Consider the following 19,653-nt stretch of genomic DNA (forward strand, 5'->3'; position numbering starts at 1 on the left):
AGGTTGTGAGATGATAGTAGACACACATTTCTGGCCAGAAATATTCTTTGTAATAGAAAGATATTCCACATTCATTTCATCTATTGTCTCAACATGATACCCATTTCGGCGGATATCTATAAAACTCAACAAGTTTCTTCGGGACTTGGAGGAGAACAATGCATTGTCGATAATAAGTTTTGTTCCCTTAGGCAGAAATACAGTAGCTCTTCTGGAGCCTTCAATCAAACTTATATTACCAGAAATTATAGAAACATTTGCCTTTTCCTTATGCAAATAAGAAAAGTATTTCTGATATTTGAATATGGCATGAGTTGTTCCACTATCAATTACACAAATATCTTCATGATTGGTCTTTGATCCAAACATAATTTGAGGATTATCCATATTCTTCAAAATGACATAAACAAAATAAATATGATAGTAAACATCATTATCAAAGCATAACTTTTATTTATGTACAACTATTACATAACCATATTATCTACTACAAACAACAAAAATTAAAATATTTACATCTCTACAGATTCATCACCGATCACATGACTTGTTTCTCCTTCTAGGTGTGCAAAGTAATCAGCTATATCCAAATGCATGAAGTCTAAATTATCTTCAGAAATAAAATTTGCTTCAACATTTTTCTCTGTCTTCTTCAGGGAGGCTTGATACAGCTCAACCAGGTGCTTTGGCGTACGACATGTACGTGACCAGTTCCCTTTTCCGCCACATCTATAGCATGCATTTTCTGGCTTTGCTGCTTGCACCGCTTCATGTTTTTGTTCCTTCCTTTTCCACTGCTGGTAGTGAGGAGGGTTCTTTGGTGCATTGTTATTATCACGATTAGAGTTTTCTCCTTGACCATGGCCATGACCACGGCTAGGGCCACGTCCTCTTCCACGCTTAGCTTGGTGGAAGTTCGTCTCATTCACTTCAGGGAATGGACAAGAACCAGTAGGTCGGCTTTCATGGTTTTTCATTAATAGCCCATTATGTTGCTCGGCTACAAGAAGATATGAGATAAGTTCAGAATACTTTTTGAATCCCATCTCTCGATATTGCTTCTACAAGAGCATATTCGAGGCATGAAAAGTAGTGAAAGTTTTCTCCAACATATCATGATCAGTAATATTATCACCACATAGTTTCAATTGGGAAATAATTCTGAACATAGCAGAATTATACTCACTGATAGATTTTAAATCTTGTAGCCTTAGATGAGTCCAATCACAACATATCATGATCAGTAATAAATGCATAATCTTTTTCAGGAAGATTAACTATAGCGGAGTAATAAATGGACATACACAATAATTATTTTCATAACATAAAACTGATTTTTGGAATTTTCAGTTTCTGAAAAATATTAAATAGTAACAAATATTAAAATCTCCAAATAATAATATTTAAAAATAAAAATAAGCTCGAAAAAATATTTTCACTTTAGCTGATGTCACCGGAATTTATCAATTTATCACAGTTAAAAAAGGAGCATCATCCTATCCAAAAGGAAACATTGGCTCAGTGCCACAACCTCATTTCCAATTTCTCAAATGGCAGTCTCATCCATAGCCAATCTCTTCTCCTTCTTCAGCCCCTCCAAACCCCCACCCCCTAAAGCTGCCCCCCTCCAATTCTCTCTTCCCTTCGCTGATTCCCTCTCTTCTTCAACACCTATCAACAATCACAAATACCCGTTACCATTATCGTGTTCTAATTCTGATGTTACGACCGTCGTTTGCCCCTCACTTGCTAATGCAAACACCCTTTACTTCAGGTCGGGGTACAATGTTCAGGTAATTGTGGATGATAATGAGCACGAAGAGAAGCTCGTCGGCCGGTTTCGGAGGGAGGTTATGAGAGCTGGAGTCATACAGGAATGCAAGCGCAGGAGATATTTCGAGAACAAGCACGACAAATTGAAGCGCAAGTCACGTGAGGCTGCTAAACGCAACCGCAAGAGGTGCTTCTCTTATACCCTTTCCTCCCATTTTGCCTTTCAAATCGGTGTTTGAACCCCTTTGTGCTTTTGCTTTTCTTCTCCGTTAATTAACAAGAAATGTGTTCGATACTACTTTTTATCGCAAAGGTGGGTATTTTTGCTAGGATGGTATGTAATTGAACTAGGTTTAGTCCTTTTGGTTAGTTGAATGTGCTGTTTGTATTAATTCAAATCTATCAACTAGCTTCGGTGCGAATCTAGTTGTGTTCCCTCTATTTGGGCCACAATTCTAATCATTAAGTTATCGGTGGGGTGTTGAGTCTTTCATGGCCTTATATGGTCTCGGGCAATCCTCACTTGAGCTAGCTTTTGGGGTTGCGTTAGGCTCTCTATTTCTTTATCATGGTACATGTGCTAGGTTTACCCAATTCTTGTTTCGCCTGATGTTGGGCCCCTATATTATGTTGTCCACGCTCCAGTTGTCAGGCCTGGGCTTGCCAGGGGTATTGGATATCCCACATCGATGAGATGTTAGTTCTTTGGTCTCTTTATATGGTCTCAGGCAATCCTCACCTCGTGAGCTAACTTTTGTGATTAAGTTATGTCCGAAGTTCGTTTCTTTATTATAGTATCAGAGCCAGGTTCACCCAATTCTTGTTTCATCTGTTGTATGGCCCCTATATTATGTTGTCCTCTATGTTGGATATCTCACATCAGTGGGGCGTAGGTCCTTTGGTCTCCTTATATGATCTTGGGCAGTCTCATCTCTTGAGCTAGCTTTTGGGTTGAGTTAGGTTCAAAATTCATTTCTTTATCAAGCTGTCTTGTGTTCTATCGAAGTATCACAACCTAGACCCATGACACATATTGTCTGCTTTGGTCAATAGACTTCACAGATCTGTCCTATAGGCTACGCTATTGAGCCCTAATGCGCGCCTACCATGTGAACTTGCGCTCTGTGTTATACAGTACATTAATTTTCTCTCTTTTCGTCGTGAGATTTGCCTAAGGTATCATATGCAACCCTTTTGTAAGGCCTGTCAACCTACTTTTGACCTGTCCTCATTAGTTTACCTTTGTCATGGGGAGTCTATGATGTCATAACTATAAAGGTAACTTAAAAGTCTCAGCAGTTATACAGCTTCAAATTGGTATTGCCAGTCAAATTAAAGGCCTCAATATTATGTCTGTGGCAGTAGAAGCGAATTCTACTAGCTCCTTGTTATATATAAATTGTGGTAGGGTGTCTTTGCTCGAAAGCCTGGTTCTTGATAATAAAGTGCTGTGCTTTCAAGCTTGAAAGAGAAGTAGGCTATGCATCCTTTATTTATTAGCTTTTGGTTCCTTGGTTGCTAGTTTTGACATCCACAAAATGTCGAATTGCTGAGCTTTGTCAAGCTAGTGATTTAGAATGAGACTCTGATCCATCAGCCCTTTCATATCAACAATTTCTAGTTTTATGGTTTAGAAGATATTTATAAATTATGATCATGATCCAACTTATGAATTGTTTTGATAAATAACTTAACTGTAAACTTTATAACATCCATTTTTAATTACTATATAATTTTCTATCATTCTTACGTCTCTTCTATTGGAACAGACGCGGCCCACCAAGAAATTTCTCAGATGATAAGCAAGAGGCATCTAAAAACAAGAGGGATGACGAAGGGGAAGATAACTGGGAACTTCCTGATGGAGGTCTTCCCTATTAATTTTATTGTAGTTTCTTTTTCCTTTTTTTTGGGTCCTGTAGAAATGTGGTTTATTTCCACTTTGGAGAGAATCTATTCATGTAATTCCCCATGGGAATCATTTTCCTTGATTTTTCCAACTGCATTTACCTGATTCCTTTGGTACTATATGCTCATGAAGATGTAATTGTTAAGCCTGCGTCATAGTGTACGAGCTTCTGCTTGCTGTTTCATATTTTTGATCTCTTCAACTACTATTTCAACTACTAGTTGATAGGAGAGAACACATTACATATTAGAGTGAACATCATTGCAAGTTAACAATGTTGTCAGTATTTATGATGGACTTAACAGTATCTGTCCTGGCCAGAGCGAGATGATAAATCTGCAAAATTATCCTAGGGGATATTTACTTGATCCTCTCAGCATGTTATTTGGATAACATGCGCAGTTGGTTTTTCGAATATGATACTGTTTGCCCCTTTTTAGCACAAGCAAATGATCATTGAAAAATGAGAATATTGAAACTGAGAATGAATTTGAGAGAAGAATACTTGTTTTCTGTTGTTACAACAGTCCAAATTGAGTTGAAGTTAAACGACATTAGTGTTCCAGTTAACATCAAGGATATAGTAGGAGTTAGTGATGTTCCTCTGCACAGCCTGAGCTAAGTGTTCTACTTTGAACTTCTGTCGTTTATAGCCTTCCAGTGGAGTGGTCAGAGGCAGATCTAGAATTTAAGTAAAATTGTTTCAACCTTGAAGGTTATTAGTATTGAACCATTGTATCTTTAAAATTATGAGTTCATATTTACTATTTTTCACAATTTTATTGGATTTAAACATAAATATATGCTCATCGTCGAAAGTATTAGGTTCGGATGAATTCGGTACCAATGCTGATATGGTCTTTTGCCTAAGCAGAAGGAGATCATAAAGTGTTCATAAGAGCTTTTAGAAAGGACAAGAAGGTCTATATGCTCATATGAACCAGAGTTCTGCTAGTCAGAGAAATGAGAACAACAATAGTACTAAATTAGGTGGTCGGTTGAACAGAATGTGAACTGCACATAGTGTTTTTTGCGTGTTAATATCCTTTTGGGCGTCCAGAAATTAGTTAGACGGCTACCCTAATAAATCTGAAAAATAAATCAACTTTTCGTTTCAAAGCTATTTTATAAAGTATTTATATGTGGTGGTTCAAAGTCAATCTCACAAGATCCTGGACGGTTTAGTATATGCCATTACAATGACCATAAGGGAAAACGAACAAAGAAAAAGACCATGTACAAACACGTTGCCAATTTAAATAACAAAAGGAATACATTTAGTTGTTTTGAAAAGAGGAGAGATCTGGTTTTAGATAAGTTATTAAACTAAATATAGGGTATTCTAATTATTGGCGTGTTTCAGCAAGTTCTAAGATGCCATAGACAATGTCGCTGACTTTAATTTACGTGGCAAACTAGAGAGTGCCTTGGCAATTAATTCACATATTTTTTATTTTTCCAACGACTTTGGATAGACATCTTTAATCAACTTCTATTTTTATATGCAAGTATATCTTCTCTAATTGTTGTGGTATTACAAGAAACTGGAATTTTCCAGCCACAAACTAAACTGAGATTAGGATAGTACTGGGGATTGCTAACGTAACCGTCCAAAAGGATAGCCTTCGGATAACATCTACTATTTTTAACAAAGAAAATAAAATAAAATAAAATTTTGTGGTAGTCAATACAGCCTTCATATATCATTCTATTGATCAAAAAAATAAAGATAAAAAGACCGACATATCCAGGTCCAGATCCGAGTGAAAAGGAAATAATCAATAATTGGCTACTCGACTTTGTTCAATATTCCCATTATTATTGCAAGTCGCAACTCACAAACCATGATAAGGCCCCTTCTCTTTCTTTATTCATATTCTTAAGCGGGAAATATATATATATATATATAGTGCTAAAACAATTTTGAAACCACCTTGACGCTGCACTAAAAGCTTCCATTGTGTTAAAGGAGATTAATCAATTTATATAAATACAAAATATTCTTATTATCCCATTTGTTCAGCAGATTTTTTCGATCATGACAAGAATTTTATTGAAACCCCTTCATTGCACATAGCTCTACCGCTACCCTAGTGTTGTATTTTTGTAGTTAGCGGGTTACTGCATGTATGACAACTCAATAGTGGAACACTTTAACCTGTTGCAGCAGAATTAACTCTACGGTGAAAAGTTTATAGAGAGACTTATATATATCTTTGAGCTATTATTATACGTGAATTATGAACTGCTTATTCTATCAAAATGGTTCGATATATACTTTCATTGTCTAATACTAACTTCCTATACAAGCTCGTACAAATCTGAGTTGGATATATAAGAAGTACTAGACCAAATTATAAGAGGGCAGTTGCATATGATGTGACATGCACAACGTGTTTTTCGTGTTAATATCCTTTGGGTCGTCCAGAAAATAATAAGGCAAGTCGAGTGTATTTAAAAATCAATAAAGTTAATTTTATCAAACCTATTTTCTTAAAGAATTTATGTGTGGTGGTTCATGTACAAGCGAAAAACTTCGTGTCATACATTGGACTTGGTCAATAGAGATAAAGCCTTCGAAAGTTGTGATGTATCGGCGTCATGATGTGTCGACCCGACTTCAAAAGGTCGAGATCATGTAAAGAAGGCAAGTCCAGGACGAGTTGGCTTGGCAGAAGACGAGGACGAGGATGAACACATGTCCTCAGTATGCAGTAACAACTAGTTTAAGGATTTAGATTTCCTAAAAGAATATTTTAGTGAATATTCTCTTTGTTGTACTTTCTAGGGTTTTGTGGCTCATGTACCCTTATAAATAGAAAGAGATGTAGTTCTAGAAAATGGATAGTTTGTAAAAAACATCATTGACATTCTCTATAAAGATTCTCTCTTTATTGAATACATATAATTTCTACCTTTATACTTATTTGCCTCTATCCTTCTCTCCCGATCCAAAAAAAATCAGAATATTCAATTGCTTATCATCATCCATCATTATCAAAAATCTCAGTAGAAAATCTCACCCTTGTCGGGCGAACCTTGTTTCATTTATTGTCATTTATTGCTATCTTTCAAGTTCTTTAAGCCATTATTGCTCAATTATTATTCTAAGACATTCTTATCTAACAACACACGCATAATGTTTTTCATAAAATTACTAGATCTACAACAACAATAACAACAACTCAGTATAATTCTACTAGTGGGGTCTGGGGAGGGTAGTTTGTACACAGACCTTACCCCTACCCTATGGTAGAGAGCCTGTTTCCGATAGACCCCCGACTCCTCCCTCCAAGAACTTCCCACCTTGCTCTTGGGGTGACTCGAACTCACATTCTCTTGGTTGAAAATAGAGGGTACTCACCACTAGAGCAAGTCACTCTTGTCAATAAAATTATAAGATCTGCTATTTGAATATTGATATTGACTTTGACTAACCTCTTTCTCTATAACTTTAATCGTATAAAAACCTAGATAACTTTAATCGTATAAAAACTTAGATCTAAATATTGGGTTATACAGTTCCAAGTCGATTCACGAGAATTAATTTGGACGGCTTATTGTATGTCATTGCAATGAATAAAGGGGTACAAAAGAAATCGCAACAAAAAAGTACACTACGCACATCCACGTTTCCAATTTAAATACAACAAAAGGGATATATTTAATTGTTTTTAAAAGGGAAGAGATATAGTTTTAAACAATCAAATAATGGTTTTAACAATTAAGAAATGAGAAGTGAGTTGTTAAACTAAATGGAGGGTATTCTAATGCTTGGCGTGTTTCAGCAAGTTCTAAGATGCCATGGTATTTGTATACAGGAAAAATCGGGGGCAATGCATACCCCGATTTTTCGGTGAAGAAGACGGAAGGAGGGCACGAACACACGAGGTTGAAATCGAGGCTAGGTGCCTTTCGTACCGAGACACATGAAAGATGAACAATGTCGTTTTTCCGTTTATATAAACTAAGTAGGGTCGGGCCCAAACGAACACACCTTTTCCTTCGCAAAATAGGACTCTTTCCGAAATAGGACGTGCACGGCCGCGCACCTGGGAGTGTGCTCGCGCATATAGCCATGCACTTTGGATGGTATTCTGCGTCACTTACGTGTCCACTGCGCGCTCGCGCACCTGGGTGGCACCCTGCTCGATTCTCTGTTTCTCTCATTAAGTGCACGACTGTCCGTTGATCCCTGAACACGATCCCAATTTAATCCTTGAGCTTTTACTCAGACTTCAAAGCTCCATAATAGTTTGAATTTATTCCACAATATCTACATAGCTCGGGATCACTCCTACAAAGCATAAAACACACAATTGATACAAAGAACTAGCGATTAACGCTCAAACTCAATTAAAGTGCAGTAAATTAATGTGCAATAAGTAACTAAAACACACAATTATAGCTTACCATCATCTTTAACTCGTTTATCTAATATTCTTGATTATTTGTGTTGAATCGATACACATATCCTTAAATCCGCATATAAATTTAATTGTTATCCATTTTAAGGGTAACAGTTTGGCGCCCACCGTAGGGCTAAGGATAATAGTGGTGCTTTGATACAAATCTCCATAACACACTCTATTTTACGTTTGTTCTTTAAAGTCTTAATTTCAGGTTAGTTTAAAAATGTCAAATTCTCAGTCTGCCCACTTGAACGTTGACGATGAGTCTGTCCATCATGGCGAAAATAACAATCCGGTTCCTAGCAACGAGGTACCTCCTGCTGATCCCAACGGAGTCCCAGTTAATGATACGGTCGATGCTAATTCATAGGTGGCCATCGATGTCAACCTGCCAACTGATACCGAAACAACATTCGTGGAGGACCCCGACCAACGGCTTGAGAAGCGTCCGAAGGCGAAGGCAATGGGGTTAGCCTACGGTTAATCTTCGAAATATTGCAGGCTTAACATACAATGATAGCGTAGTTGTAGAATCAAAGCCATGCCCCCCAGCAGAGTTGAGCCCGAACCATCCCGAGAGAACATCCGAAGGAATGACCAGATCACCGAGAGATCGGGTGAAACTGAGTTCGGGGTCAATCCTGAAATAATTAAAATGCTTGAAGCATTAACGAAATGGGTGGAATCAGGTGAAAAGAAAATTGAAACCAATGACAAGAAGGTGCAAACATACAATTCTAGGGTCGATCAAATCTCGGGAGCACCCCCGATATTGAAGGGGCCGAATTCCAAAAAGTTTATCTAGAAGCCTTTTCCTTCGAGCAGGGCACCGAAGCGGATCCCTAAAAGGTTTCGTATACCTGACATCCGAAAATAGAACGGAACCACGAATTCGAATGAGCAAGTGACCTCCTATATATGTGCAATCAAAGGTAACGACTTGGAAGATGATGAAATCGAGTCGGTGTTACCGAAGAAGTTTGGAAAAACTTTGTCCAAAGGAGCAATGATATGGTATCATAACTTACCCCCAAATTCCATTAACTCATTTGCTATGCTTGTAGATGCTTTCGTGAAGGCCCATGTCGGGGTCATCAAGGTCAAGACCAGAAAGTTGGACCTTTTTAAGGTTAAACAAAGAGACAACGAGATGCTCAAGGAGTTCGTGTCGAGGTTCCAGATGAAACGGATGGACTTGCCTCCGGTCGCAGATGATTAAGCCGTTCAAGCATTTACTCAAGGACTTAATCCATGAAGCTCCTTGGCTTCATAACAGCTAAAACAAAATTTGGTAGAGTGCCAGGCGGTAACTTGGGCCGACGTCCACAATAGGTACTAGTCAAAGTTCAGAGTCGAGGATGACCAACTTGGAGCCCCTTCTGAGTCTGTTTATCCCATCAGGGCAGATGACATGTCCAAGAGAGTTGTCGATCATGAGCCAAGGCCTGTCTGGGATCGGTACCAACCATACAGCGCTGATCGAAAGGAAAATGGGTCCGAGCGTCAACCCCCAAGGAACGAAAAGAGAGGCAATCGAGGACCAAGTAGTCGTGGTCTGATGAGCAAAAATGGTTTCGACAGGCCGCTCGGGGGTAGGGAAGTTCCAAGATTGTCAGAGTATAACTTCAATGTTGATGTTGCCATCATCATATCAGCCATCAGACGCATAAAGGAAACCAAGTGGCCCCAACCATTGCGGTTCGACCCTATCCAAAGAGATCCTAACTTGATGTGTAAGTATCATGGCACTCATGGCCACATGACCGAGGATTGCCGACAATTGAGAGAAGAAGTTACCCGGTTGATCAATAACGGGCACCTTCGAGAATTTCTAAGTAATCGAGCCACAAACCACTTTAGAAACAAGGACGCTAATAAGTAGGCTGAACAAGAGGAGCCTCATCATGTCATCAACATGTTGATTGGAGGGGTCGATATCCCCAGTGCAAATGATAAAGCGCACTAAAGTACCTATCACAAGGAAAAAATGCACCCGAGATTATGTACCGGAGGGGACCATTTCATTCAACGACGAGGATGCCGAGGGCATTGTACAAGCTCACAACAATGCATTAGTAATATACGTACTTATCAATATATCTTGAGTTAAATGTGTGTTGATTGATCCAGGCTGCTCAACCAACATCATCAAATCGAGGGTCGTAGAGCAATTTGGGTTGCACAATCAAATAGTGTCGGCAGTCCGGGTGTTGAACGGATTTAACATGGGATGTAAAACCACTAAAGAGGAGATAACCCTGCCAGTAAACACCGTCGGAACGATCCAAGAGATAAAGTTCTACGTGATCGAATGGGACATGAGGTACAACGCCCTATTCGAAAGGTTGTGGGTTCACAACATGAGGGCGATACCCTTAACCTTTCATCAGGCACTGAAGTTCCCTACACCGGGAGGGGTCAAGACGGTCTACAGAAAGTAGTCGTCCGCAAAGGAAATGTTCGCAATCGATGAGGTAGTCCTGGTGCTTGAGGTTTCGACATCAAAGAACACAGAGCCAACTAGAAAGGAAAAAATTAAATAGCAATTACCGATGTCGATCTCGACTGAACCGGAGGAACGAGGAGTAGACGAGGAGGATGATTACAGAGTTTCGAGATCGTTCATAACTCCTGATGACACCGACATCACCAAATCGACGATTGAAAAGTTGGAGTAAGTCATTAATCAAACACCTACCGAACCGAAAGGTATACCTGGGCACGGGGTTAACCCCCGAAAACTCATTGATTTTCTTAAAGCTAAAATAGATTGTTTTGCGCTTGGTCCCATCTTGACATGAGAGGGATCCCACCAGAGGTAACCACTCATAAGTTGCGTTTAGACCCGAATTTCCATCCAGTTAAGAAGAAGAGGAGGCTGCAGTCCGAGGTCAAGCATGCATTCATCAAGGACGAGGTATCCAAACTCCTTAAAATAGGATCTATTCGGGAGGTTAAGTACCCAGACTAGTTAGCCAAAGTAGTAGTAGTGCCTAAAAAAAGGAATAAGCTAAGAATGTGTGTAGATTGCAAAGATCTAAACAAGGCTTTCCCCAAGGATTCTTTCCCTTTGCCTAACATCGATCGGATGATCGACGCGACAACCGGGCATGAGATACTCAGTTTTCTCGATGCCTATTCCGGGTACAACCGAATCCGGATGGACTTGGGTGATCAAGAAAAGACTTCTTTTATAACTAAATTCGGCACCTACTGTTATAATGTAATGCCGTTCGGATTAAAGAACGCCGGTGCCACCTATCAATGCCTAGTAAACCGGATGTTCAAAGAACATATAGGGAAATCATTGGAAGTTTATATTGATGACATGTTAGTCAAGTCCCTGCGGATGAACAACGGTACCTTTACTTGGCAGTTTTCGAGGTGGAAGTAAGTGGAATCTTAGTTCGGGAAAAAGAAGGTGCGCAATTTCGTATTTACTATATCAACAGAACTCTAGGCGAGGCCGAAACAAGGTATCCTCACTTGGAAAAATTGGCGCTAGCTTTGCTACGCGCCTCCAGAAAGCTAAAGCCATACTTTCAATGCCACCCCATATGTGTCATAACTTCTTACACGCTGAGGAATATCACGCACAAACCCGAGCTCTCGGGCCGGTTGGCCAAATGGGCCGTCAAAATTAGCGGGTACGATATCGAGTATCAACCCTGAACCGCTATAAAATTTCGTGGCTGACTTTACACCGACCTTAATACCCAAAGTCGAGAGGGAATTACAGTTGACCTCGGGGACCACCTCGAGAATATGGACCCTTTTTACGGATGGTGCTTCGAACACGAAGGGGTCTGGACTCGACATCGTATTAAAACCGCCTACAGAAAATGTAATTAGGGAATCTATTAAAACTATGAAATTGACTACAATAAGGCCGAGTATGAGGCCATGATTGCAGGTCTAGAATTGGCTAAAAGCCTTGGGGTCGAGGTGATCGTAGCCAAGTGTGACTCTCTCCTCGTGGTAAACCAAGTTAACGGAACGTTCGAATTAAAAGAGGAACGAATGCGAAGGTACTTGGACAAATTACAGGTAACACTGCATTAATTCAGGGAATGAATGCTGTAACACGTACCCCGAGATTAGAACTATGAGGCCGATGTTCTGGCTAACTTGGGGTCATCGGTCGATGCCGATGAATTCAATTCGGGAACAGTAGTACAGCTCATGAAGTCGGTGATAGAAGAAGGCCACGCCGAAGTAAACTCAACAAGTCTAACTTGGGACTAGAGAAACAAGTATATAGACTACTTGAAGATCAGAAAATTGCCTTCGGATACCAAAAAATCGAGAGCCCTGCGCACCAAGGCTACCATATTTAGCTTGGTCGAAGGGGCATTGTTCAAGAGAACCTTTGACGACCCGCTAGCCAGATGCTTTGGACCGGGAGAGACCGAATACGCCTTGAGAGAAATTCACGAAGGCACTTGCGAGAACCATTCGGCGGCAAAATCTTTGGTTTGGAGATTGATTAGGACCGACTACTACTGGACCGAGATGGAGAAAGATGCAAAGGACTTCGTACAGAAATGTGACGACTGCCAAAGACACGCCCCGATGATCCATCAACCGGGAGAAATGCTCCACTCGATTTTGTCCCCGAGGCCATTTATGAAGTGGGGAAAAGACATTGTCGGTTCCCTACCATGGGCACCTCGTAAAGCTCAATTCATATTATTCATGACCAATTATTTTTCCAAATGGGTCGAGACTCAGGCATTTGAAAAGGTCTGGGAGAAAGAAGTCATTGACTTCATCTGGGTTCACATAATATGTCGATTTGGGATACCGGCCGAGGTCGTTTGCGATAATGGAAAGAAATTCATCGGCAACAAGGTAAGTAAATTTTTTGAAGATCACAAGATCAAGAAGATACTATCAACACCTTATCATCCTGGTGGGAACGGGTAGGCATAATTAACAAACAAGACCATACTTCAAAACCTGAAAAAGAGGTTGACCGTTGCGAAAGGAAAAAGGAAGGAGATCCTGCCAGAATTCCTATGGGCGTACAATACGACTTCAAAATCTAGCACCGAGGTCACCCTGTTTTCATTGGTCTATGGAGTCGAAACCTTAATACCGGCCGAGGTGGGAGAACCAAGCCTCAGGTTCCAATATGCGACAGAATAGCCAAACGGCGAGGCGATGATCACGAACCTGGAACTATTAGATGAAAGGAAGGAGGTCGCCCTGGTCCGGTTGGCCGCCCAAAAATAGCAAATAGAAAGGTATTACAATCGAAGAGCCAGCCTCCGACACTTTGAAGTCGGGGACTTGGTGATGAGGAAAGTAACATTACCCACTAGGAACTCAAACGAGGGAAAGCTAGGAGCGAACTGGGAAGGACCATATCGGGTTTGTCAGAATAACCGGCAAATGTTCGTACAAACTCGAAGTGGGAGACTGCGTACAACTACCGAACAATTGGAATGTGGCACACTTAAAGTGTTACTACTGCTAAGGTACAGACTCAATTACTCTTTAATCATATTATAAATCGGGGACTATCGCCCGAAGAAAATTCGAATGACCCAGGCTACCGAATCCTGGAGGCACCAAACCTATTAGGTGGTGCCCAACACAAAAGGCTATGACCACCTTAAAAATGGCTCAGAGATGTCTGAAGCCCGTAACCAGAAAGTAAAGCCTTTACAAAAAAAATTCAAAACCTACTAAAGGGTTACCCTCGGCCAAAGCATCGTCTAAAAACACTTAAGCATCTTGGGAACCTACAGTTTCATCGAGGGTCCAAAGCCACGAGCAAAAAAATTGCATCGAAGTCGGGCTTCGTTCGAACTTCTGAAAAACGAATATCCCAGAACTACATCTGATTCTATACTAAGGTACCAACAACAATACACGGATAAAAGATGCTGGAAAAATAAAGATGCAATATTGCGAGAAAGGGAAAATTTCATATATTCCAAAATATATTTACAAAGGCGCAATAAAATGGCCTCAAAATAAACAAAAACAAATACATAAGGAAAAACAAAAAACTGAAAAAATACTAAGGCATCGGAACCCTCGGAGTCTTCGACACCCTCAGGCTCGTAGAGCTCATTTTCCTTGGCCTCGAGCTTCTTAGCTTCTTCAATCTCAGCCGATAAATCGAAGCCTCAGGCGTGGATCTCTTCGATGGTCTCTCTTCGGGACAGCCACTTCATGTATTCAGTCTTTGTCTTTAGGCGGGTCTTAGCTGCCTCAACATCGACCTGGTACTGGGCCACCATTTCCTTGACATCAGTAGAGGTTGTGTCCAATTTGGACTTCAGTGCCGCATATTATCTTCTGAGGGCATACCATTCTGCGACAGCCGAGCTCAGTTGTGCTCATAGATCTTCATTCAGCTGAGACCATTTATCGGCTTTGTCCTTCGCCACCCAGAGTTGCTTCTCGACCGATGCCAGCTCCGCCTTCGCCACTTCCTTCTCCGAAGCCAGCAGATCTATCCTGCCCTTCCACCCTTCGGTCATGGCCTTGACCTCGTCCATCTCGGCCCGGAGCTGGTCGATTAGGTCAATCTTCTGTTGGACTTGCGAAGTTGTGTTGTTAGTCACCACAACTAGCTCCTCGTTTTTAGCTTGAAAGACCTTTACCTTTTCAACCAGGTCGGCATGTTCCTACTTCAGGGTCGATGCCTCATTCTGAGCTTTTTCCAGCTCGGCCTGGAGAATCGAGAGGTCTTTAAGCTCTTCTTCCTGTTTTTCATTGAGAAGCCTTTACATGTCCTTCTTCTGGACCTGCTATTTGAGCTTGAGCTCGAGCCCGAGCTGGCTGATTTCCAAGAGGTACCAGAGGAAGCATTCATGGTGAAGCACTGAGGCCTGTAAAACAACGAAAGTAGCAAGAGACATCAAAACTTAAGTGGAATTCATAAAGGGGTATAAAAGTGTTGGCACCTTACCCGGTTCAGCGCCTGATGTGCCTCGTTAAAAAGACTTGACGTGCCCACCTCGTTTATCTTTGCCTGGTCCTCCTCGGTCACCAGGCATCGGAGGTAGCTGGCTATGCTCACCGGAGCCGATAGGACCCGAGCATCCTCCGGGACTATGAGAACGACTGTTCTCTTGCGCCCGGGGTCCAAGATCAATGTGGGAAATTGTTTCACCAGTTTTGGGCTCGAACTCGGACGGCCAGCTTCCAAGGGCACGTCCTTCTTTGGGATCTCCAGGTGACCCAGTACGGAAAAATCCTCCAATGTGGGCATGTCCATGCCGTAGAAAAAGGAGTTGAGGGGATCATCCGAACCCTGCACTCCCTCACTTGACTTTTCTTTGCTCGCTTGGGCCTTTTCGAGCATTGACTCGGTGTAGGAGGACGCCTCTATAATGTCAATGAAACTGGTCGCCTCCTTCGGAACGGGAGCGGTTTCCTAGGAGGTCACAACCTCCATCTCCCCCTTAGGTTCTCGAACCTGAAGGGGATCGACCTCCTTGTCTCTTTTCTTGGTCGTAACCTGCTCCCCAGTGGGGCTCGATCTATGTGCGACGAAGATGTCGTCTCCTTCGGGCTTATCCCTAAGCCGGTAGAGATAGCCAGGGTCCGGTGCCCTGGACTTGGTATTCTTCTTGGGCTTCCGGGCCCGGGTGGACGCCCTCTTCTTTCTCTTCCCCTCGGGGTCCGGGGAACTCGAGGACTTTTTCTTTTTCTTCTCTCCTTCTTTGCGGCAGCCCCGGGCTGTCCCGAGCCGAAGGGCTCGGCAGGTAAAGGCGGATCCTCGTCCTCATCAAGCGGCCTAAGAATAGTGGTCTTAGGCAGACCTGTAAGGAAAAAGGAAAAGTTAGCACCATATAAGTTAGGAGCATGATGGTAACTATTTCAGGAAAGAACCTCCCCATGAGAACGACCTCCCATTTGCCCTTCGAAAGTTTGCGCTATGCGCGCTCGGAGTATGGCATCTGCTTACAAATCACCTCGATCCACTCCTTGAATCGGGGGATTGCATCTAGAACTTAGGCAACAACTACACGACCACAACACAAACGATGAGAAAAAGAAATAAAAGAAGAAATACCCAAGAAAGACAATACTTATGGGATGCATTCCACTCCTCCGGGAATGGAAGAAACTCGGGGGGAATAAGGTATTCAGTTTTCACCCGAACGAACCTCCCCTGCCAACTTCGGTCCTGGTCCTGGTCCTTGTCAATGCTCGAGAAAGGAGCCTTGCTTGCTCGGTGGACGAGCTTGATCAGTCCCCCTTGGAAGATTCGGGGATTGTATAGGCGGAGTAGGTGGTCGAGGGTGAACGAGGGAGACTCGATATTGTTTACGGAGTGGCTCAAGAGGATCACAATCCTCCAGAAGGATGGGTGGATTTGCCCAAGGCACACCTCGTACCTCTTGCAGAAAGTAAGAACTACGGGATCTACACGTGCGAGTGTGAAGGGATAAGTATAAACACTCAGATACCCCTTCACGTGAGTAGTTATACCGGCATTGGGCCCGGGGACGACCACATCCTTACCCTCACACTTACAGTCCGCCCGTACTACGGGTGGGGTTTCTTTGGTGACATCATATGTATCTTGATGCTCCCTCGCCTCGGTCTTGTTGGCTAAAGGTCTTCTCGACCTTGAAGTCATCCCCAATAGAGCAGCCTCCGGGAGTGGCCACCTTGGCATCTACGATCGGGTGGAAAGATGAAGGGGCAGCCTACTGGGGCACTGACTTGGAAGTTTAGCCATCGTGATCTGGGAAAGGATGAAGCTTGAAGGAAAAATATGAAGATTTGAAGAAAAGATTATGAAGGTTTGAAGGTGGGATGAAGATATGAAGATCTGGTCTAGAAATCCAAGAACAAATATGAAGGTTTGAAGATGAGAGATGAAGATATGAAGGCCCAAGAAGCAGGGTATGAAGATTTGAAAATTCGAAGGTAAAAGCTAGGCTCGGAAAGCGAAAGAAGTATAAAAGGTCGAAGCTTTTATAGGGGAAAATGCAATTAATGCGCAACGTTTCAATTCCGAAGACAACCAGCCGATGACTGACACGTGTTCGAAGTCAGACCGAGGCGATTGACGGGACGTTTCGACTTACCCGTCATCTCAGTTACTACATACGACTGTACGAGGGAAGAAATCGGTGCTCATCTATTCGTTTCCCATCGATCAGGCAAACCTACTCTCTGAAAAACGAGGGGACTATCTGTATACGGGTAAAATCAGGGGCAATGCATACCCCGATTTCCCGGTGAAGAAGACGGAAGGAGGGCACGAACACACGAGGTTAAAATCGAGGTTTCGTACCGAGATCCATGAAAGATGAACAATGGACTCATCGTCGGGCGTGATAAAACAACGCTCCCCGGACCCAAAACGAGCTCTAGGACCCCGTGAGATATGGCAAATAGTTGCGTACAACTAACATAGGGCCGTGATATCCGTACCTAACCGGATATCATATCGTAGATCTCGCCCAATGTCGGTTACGGATCAGTAATTTGCGAGAAAGGGAGATTTTTATCTTTTTTAGACTTGTACTAGGGATGAAACTCTTCTACTATATAAATGGGAACTTTTTCTTTGACAACACACATTGTAACGCGCAAACCAAGGCAATACAAACTCATTTTTTTTGCTTTCTAACTATTGCAAAGTTCTTATTTTACTATTGTTCTTCATTCACAATTGGCTTCGTACCAAGGGTCCGATCGAGGGCAAAACTACTGCTCAACCTAAGTTCGAGCTAGGCCGTAACGTTACAATTGATTTGATTATTCATTTTGTCTTTAACTCATTTATCTAATATTCTTAATTATTTGTGTTAAATCGATCTACATATCCTTAAAACCGCGTACAAATTTAATTGTTATCCGTTTAAAGGGTAAACAATATTCTTTGGTGATTTAATTTGCTCTCTATAGCATTATTTTCCTTGACAGTTGAATTGTTAACCCTTGTTTTTGGTCGTTGCCACATAAACCACTATTATTATTTGGATATGCTTTTTTTTCTTTTTCTTCTTTCCTTCACCCAATAATATGGATAGACATTTTTCAATCAGTTTCTTTTATATACAAGTATATCTTCCCCAATACGTTCTGGTATTTATTACAATAAACTGGAAGTAAAGCAACCACCTAAACTGAGATTAGAAATGGTGGGGATTGCGAACGTAACCGTCCAAGCCGACGGACTTTGGATAACATCTATATTTTTTCGCTTTTCTAACAAAGAAAGATTAAATACTGATAGCCTAAGTTAGACCAAAGATACTTTTTTTAAGGTAAAAGCTTTTGGTACTGTGCAAACAGCTGTTGAAATTTGTTATCCTTGGTACTATAGTTACTAGAATATGAGTACGAACAAGACTTTGGTTAAATTTTTCCTTTACACTAAACTTTGCTAATAAAGACGATAAAAGAATATTACCAACCAAGATAAAGTAAGATATAATTGCTTTCTTAAATTTCATACTTTGCTAGTAGCAAAATCTATATTTTTTTATCAAAATATAAAAAGATAAACCCACAAAAAAATTAAGAAAGTGTTACTATATATAGTATATATACATAAAAATATTAATCTTGTTACGCATTATAATTTTCGGCGAAGAGATATTGATTGACGTCCTTAAATACAGACAGAGTAAAGGAGAAAAAACTCGAAAAGTAGGGAGAAAATGAACTTCTAATTCTCTATGAGTAACACTATGACATTTTTGTTCTTTCTTGTCATTAATTACACACTTTTTTATTAGTCTATTCTAAAAGAAATAATACATTTTTATATTTAAAAATAATTTAATTTTAAATTTTTTATTTTACTCACTTTATCTTTAATAATTTTTTTTTATAACCATACAAATATCATAACTTCACAAAAAATTTATTTTATCCACTTTACCTTTAAGACTGGATAATAATTGTGTCGAAATATATTGAGTTGGAGTTCATAACAAGACAATTTAAAAAAACATGAATTTTCAGGTAGTGAAATGTTTAACTTATCAGTTTTAGGTGGGGGCAATTAATTTACTTTTTTGTAAAGATAGAGAGGGAGACGAGTCTCATGAGAAAAAGCTCCCCTGATGCTTAAAAACAGATCCAGGGCCGCCACTTGTCGTGGCTTCTGATCCAATAACTTATCTGGCAATTTCGAGTTTCTACGTGCATTTCGTGACCTCGTGATTGTGGTTTTGCTTTTCATTTTATTTATGGTCAAGAAAATCATTTAACATTAATTACTAATATTACTCACAATGAAGAATTACTGTTAGACAGATTTTATAGAAAATAGAAGCATATATCATTCATTGGAATAAGAGTACCTTGGAAAAAATAATTAATGTCTCCTTTTTCTAAAGTAACACTTATTTTGGAATTTGGACCAACTTATTTAACTAATTAGCTATATTATGGAATTATTTGTTTAATTTTGTGCCTATTTAGCTATGTTATGGATTAGTGATATCCAGTTTTTTTTATTTATTTTATATCAAAGGGATTAAAGTAAAAGAGTTGGGAGATGTTTCTGGAGCTCCAATCATCTGTTGAATTGATTGGCACCCCCATCTATCCCATACCAATTTGCATAAA

At 40.7% G+C, this 19,653-nt stretch overlaps 1 protein-coding gene across 1 annotated transcript; it reads left to right on the plus strand.

Moving 5' to 3' along the window:
* The first annotated feature begins 1,495 nt into the window (after positions 1–1,495).
* LOC104092213 (small ribosomal subunit protein bS21c) lies at positions 1,496–3,868 on the plus strand. Its single transcript, XM_009597750.4, has 2 exons — positions 1,496–1,960; positions 3,543–3,868. Exons 1-2 carry the CDS (start codon positions 1,551–1,553, stop codon positions 3,652–3,654), a joined length of 522 nt encoding a protein of 173 aa, XP_009596045.1. The 5' UTR covers positions 1,496–1,550; the 3' UTR covers positions 3,655–3,868.
* The last annotated feature ends 15,785 nt before the right edge of the window (positions 3,869–19,653 follow it).

The sequence above is a fragment of the Nicotiana tomentosiformis genome, chromosome 2, assembly GCF_000390325.3.
Source record: "Nicotiana tomentosiformis chromosome 2, ASM39032v3, whole genome shotgun sequence".
In the NCBI taxonomy this organism is placed as follows: domain Eukaryota; kingdom Viridiplantae; phylum Streptophyta; class Magnoliopsida; order Solanales; family Solanaceae; genus Nicotiana; species Nicotiana tomentosiformis.